Below are 4,901 nucleotides of genomic sequence, written 5' to 3' on the forward strand. Positions count from 1 at the left end.
CTCTCTCTCCTCCCTCTCTCTCTCTCTCTCTTCCTCTCTCTCTCTCAGCCATGTTATTCCTCCTTAAATCCCATTTGCCATTGTGCTCAGAGCTCAGTGTGCGCATTTAACTTGGATGACATTTTGATTTCATCATTACCCTCCAGACGCGTCCATTCATCACCCATCCTTCTATCTATCTATCTATCTATCTATCTATCTATCTATGTTTAGCGCGATTTTTGGAACGCGTAAGGAATATTAAAAGCTTCACATTTTAATCCTGAGACATTCCGGAGGAAAAGGACCGTGTGTGTGTGTGTGTGAGTGTGTGTGTGTGTGTTTTTTATGGTGATCCAATGGCCGAGACAACGCCGGAGACTCGCCCGTTTAAAGACTCTCCGTTCTCCATCAAAAATCTTCTGAACTGCGAAAGCAAACCCACTCTGATCAAACCCAAAGCCATGATGAACTCCACCAGAGGACTGCTGGAGCACGGCTTCTCTCTGGCGCGCGCAGGGGACTTGAGTTTTCCCCGGTTTGAGTTGCCGGTGCAGAGGTTCGGATTAGCGGCTCACTGGTGGTACCCGTACGGACACTTACACAGAACTGCAGGTCAGACTTCACACACACCACAAACACCAGATTACACCTTATAACAGTCCACTAGACCCTCTCCACGTCTCTTTGGGTGGTGATGTGGCGGCACCTTTATATCTTCTACCTGTATAAGGTGCATGTCCTGGACCTTTTATAAGTATATTTGTATACGATTTAAACGCTAACACTCTTATAACCGGATACTGATCTATCCTCTTCCGTGTCTCTATCTGGAGTAATCTCTCTCACCCATTCTCTTCTCTTTTCTGAGTATTAACCTGAAAAGTTAAACACCATGTACCTTACTCTATTAAATTTTATTGTAAAGTTACAATTACTGTATATGCACTAAAGGTACTAAAGACACAGCCTTGTTAGGACCAAATCAGCAGTTTTGTACTGTTTTTATTTTTGAATGTGTATTATATATTATGGTAAAAAAATCATATGTGCTTATATATATTTTATGCTAATATTTTTCATATTGTGTAAACTCTCTGATTTGAAAAAAAAAAAGGTGCTTCATTCTTCTTTCAGGTACCAATTTAATTTTTGCAGCTTAGTACCTTTATAAATAATCTAAAGCACATAATTGGACCCTAGGGACCATTGATGCAACTTATTCTTAAATAGCCTATATTCTTTTTAAAAGATGCTAGAGTCACATGTCCAGGTAGCCTATTAAACCTGTAAAGTATACAATAAACGTACTGGGCTAAAGGTACCACCCTACAAGGTAAAGTAAAATTTAGTATAAAGTATAAAATAAAGTATATTTATTTAGAAAGATAATGCTCCAAATGTTCTATTCTATTCTATTCGAACAATAAAAAAACGGTGCTAAACTATACATTTACTTTTCGTTCGGGTGGTACTCTTATTTCCTGTACAGTCGACATTTTTAACATCTGTCCCCCACCTCGAAATATAAAAATAGTAACTTTAAAAATTAAAACGTCCATAGTGCATATACCTAAAGACACAAAAGTCCGTGCTTGCACCAAACCAGCGAGAAGATTCTGTTTAGTACCCTTAGTTCACTAAATCTATCCTAATGTCTAATTATGTAGGCTAAAAAGTGTCTAATTGGATCCATAAGGAAGAAAAAAAAGGTAATTAGTGTAGAATTAAAAAGATGGGAATTTATTTTTGTAATAAGTACATTAATTCTGATTAACCCTGTACAACCAAATGATCGTCATTCTACATATTTCAGCTATAGAAAAGAAATACCATTGAACTGTTATTTATTATTATTATTATTATTATTATTATTATAATCAATATAAAGAAATAATAATACACATGCTGAGCTGATTTATTAGCTGAGCGATTGTTTTTCTTTCCTCCTTTCTTTATATTATTACATCATGATGCTATTACTCCATTAGTTACACTGGATGACGGTGTCGCGGTATAAATCGTTTATTAATGTAAGCAGTGAGGGATGAGGAGTGATGATCTCTAACACATCTTTATTTTTATGCTTTGCCTTTATCACTTTTTCAGTCTTTGCATTAAAATGTCGCGTTTTAAATATGTTAGTATTAGTTTTAAATATGATACATTTAATTTCATACATAATTTAATACATGAATTCATGAAGTCACGACAACGTGGTTAACACATCCACAGGTCGCCACAATTAGCGGGTAATATTTACTTACCAGCATTTTTGCTGAATTTTTCATTATCGTCATATTTAAAAAGTTGCTTTGATAAGTACTTGATATAAAAACAAAATACATAAAAATAGACTTTGTCTAATAACATTTGCATGAAATCGCGATCTTTTTATTAGGGCTACCCCTAGATCATGTGACAATCTCGTCATAAGACCCCAATTTGGGTCTCTAACAAAGTGGCTAAAATTAATACACTATGGCTGATAATTAAACTGCTATTTAATTAAATATATATGAATAAATAGGTAATAATTAAAGGCTAGACTTAAACACGATTAGAGCTACCTGTGCTCGAATTTACATTAATGTTAAATAAAAATTCACGAATAAAGCAGAAGAAAGAAAGGTGAGTTAAATTTTACTCCAAGAATAAATATATTAAAATTTCTTTAAATTTCTTTTGTCGGCTGATTGGTGATGATATAAACAGGATCCTGCGTTAAACATTTCCCTTTTTTATAACCAAATATTGGTTATGAAACAAACGCATTTCCTGGTTGAGATGGGAAAATGAAGCATTGTGAGAGAAACATTACCTGTTTTCCAAAAACCCAGACTCAGGAACTGTTTATTGTACAGTTTTAAATAAAAGTGTGATGTTCTTTCAGGAACTATTCGTGGAGCAGATTATTGCCCTGCTGAACAATCACTAGGCCGCACTTACAGAAATAAAGATACCGTACTGTACCTTACCCCGAGCCTGGTTTAGTGCCACAAAGAGCGCAGTTACTTCCTTTATTGTGTGCATTTAACTCCTAAAAAATTAATGGAATGCACATACACCTTCCTGCTAAAGGTTAAATAGGTGCACCTGAGGATGAAGAGGACAGTATTTCTGAGAGTGTAGGGTTTCGCTACGGGAACAGAATGATCATTAGAGTAATGATTCATATTTCAGGAAATCAAGTCAAGTAGGCTTTTATTGTCATTTCGACCATATAGAGTTCAGTACACAGTGCAACGTAACAACATTCATCCAGGAACAGGATTCTACATGCAACATAAATTAACAACATAAATTAACAAAACTGACTAATATAATAATAATAATAATAATAATAATAGCTAATACACCCATTGTGGTGGAACAATCCGTTATCCTTTTTATTTCAGAATGCCTGTGCATGAAGTGTGGTATTAGCATTGCGTGTGTGTTTACCGTGTGTGTGTCTGTGTGTGTGTGTGGTTACAGTGTCGGAGAGGCCGGTGGTTAGAGACTTGTCCCCAGCGTCTGGTACAGACAGAGACTCACCGGAGCCGCGGCTCGCGTTAGACCCGGACGCCAAAGAGGACGAGGAGAGCAAAAGCGTGGACGAGATCCTGCTGGAGGAGAGCGACACGGACGAGCCGAAGCGCGACGACGCGCCGGAAGCGGCGGGCGCGGCGGCGGAGAGCGCGGACAAGCGACCGCCGTGCCGCAAGAAGAAGACGCGCACGGTGTTCTCGCGCAGCCAGGTGTTCCAGCTCGAGTCCACGTTTGACGCCAAGCGGTACCTGAGCAGCGCCGAGCGCGCGTGCCTGGCCTCCAGCCTGCAGCTCACCGAGACCCAGGTGAAGATCTGGTTCCAGAACCGGCGCAATAAGTGGAAGCGGCAGCTGGCGGCAGAGCTCGAGGCGGCCAGTCTGAGTCACACGGCCGCGCGCCGCATGGTCCCGGTCCCAGTGCTCTACCGCGAGGGCTCGGCCGGAGACACCGCGAGCGCCGCGTCCGGCCACGCCACAGCCGCACAGCCTCTCCTCACCTTCCCACATCCGGTCTATTACCCACATCCGGTGGTCGCCGCCGTGCCGCTGCTCAGACCCGTATGAACTCCTGCGCTCCTCACCTACCACCCACTGCCTACATTAATGAACACTTTATAACGCGGCACCGTCATCTAATGTTTCTAATGATATATCATAAAGAAATGAGGGACGGGGAAACAAACTCTTGTATTGCTGAATTTTAAAAAATCAGCTTGACAGGTGCATTATTATTATTATTATTATTATATTGCCCATATCAAACACATAAATAAGCAAACAGAGATTTCAGTTTTTTTCTTTATGTATATTTTATTTAAAGTACATAAACATTTTTTTTTCGTTAGATTTCGCCACGTCAGTGTGTGCGCACATGTACGCACGCGCTCACACACTGCAGTCAGACCTTCAGTGTGGACAATCCCTAATTAACTCCACCTGTCTTACACCTTTATATCAGTGACGTCATCAACCGTGCATTAAACTTTTTCAATTTGCTTTGGTCCTTTTTGCCCTCCTCAGTGTACATATTTATATATAAATAGATATAAAGGGTGTTGTAAATAAACATGAATCATGCTGGTGAGAAATGCAATGTTGTGTATATGAGACAGATTTTGATATTGTATTGCTGTAATAAAACTGGTTGATTGAAAAAATTTTTGCGCGTGAGATTTTTCCATGTCGAGAGTTAATTAGTAGAAATAAAGTTGAATTAATGAAATAATGAATTAGTTCACAAATAAATAGATAAACGCGAGTAACCCATAACACGGGTATAACAACCGTAACCCATATTTTGGGTTAAAAACTAAATGTTTAGCTATTTTTGTTGTTTGTGTGTCTCAGGAATAAACGACAGATAAGAATAAACAATAAATACTTAATAAAGTA

General features: G+C 39.0%; 1 protein-coding gene across 1 annotated transcript; it reads left to right on the forward strand.

Moving 5' to 3' along the window:
- Nucleotides 1–289: 289 nt before the first annotated feature.
- On the forward strand, nucleotides 290–4,216 carry hmx3b (H6 family homeobox 3b). The gene is made up of 2 exons (XM_053512021.1): nucleotides 290–594; nucleotides 3,457–4,216. The coding sequence occupies exons 1-2, from the start codon at nucleotides 339–341 to the stop codon at nucleotides 4,071–4,073; spliced, it is 873 nt and encodes a 290-aa protein (XP_053367996.1). The 5' UTR covers nucleotides 290–338; the 3' UTR covers nucleotides 4,074–4,216.
- The last annotated feature ends 685 nt before the right edge of the window (nucleotides 4,217–4,901 follow it).

This window comes from Clarias gariepinus, chromosome 14 (genome assembly GCF_024256425.1).
Source record: "Clarias gariepinus isolate MV-2021 ecotype Netherlands chromosome 14, CGAR_prim_01v2, whole genome shotgun sequence".
Taxonomy (NCBI): Eukaryota; Metazoa; Chordata; class Actinopteri; order Siluriformes; family Clariidae; genus Clarias; species Clarias gariepinus.

Excerpts from the sequence above, each read along its gene's own strand:
- hmx3b (XM_053512021.1), top strand. The coding sequence starts at position 339 with ATGGCCGAGACAACGCCGGAGACTCGCCCGTTTAAAGACTCTCCGTTC. Across the intron at positions 595-3,456 it reads ACACTTACACAGAACTGCAG|TGTCGGAGAGGCCGGTGGTT; the intron begins GTCAGACTTCAC and ends GTGTGGTTACAG.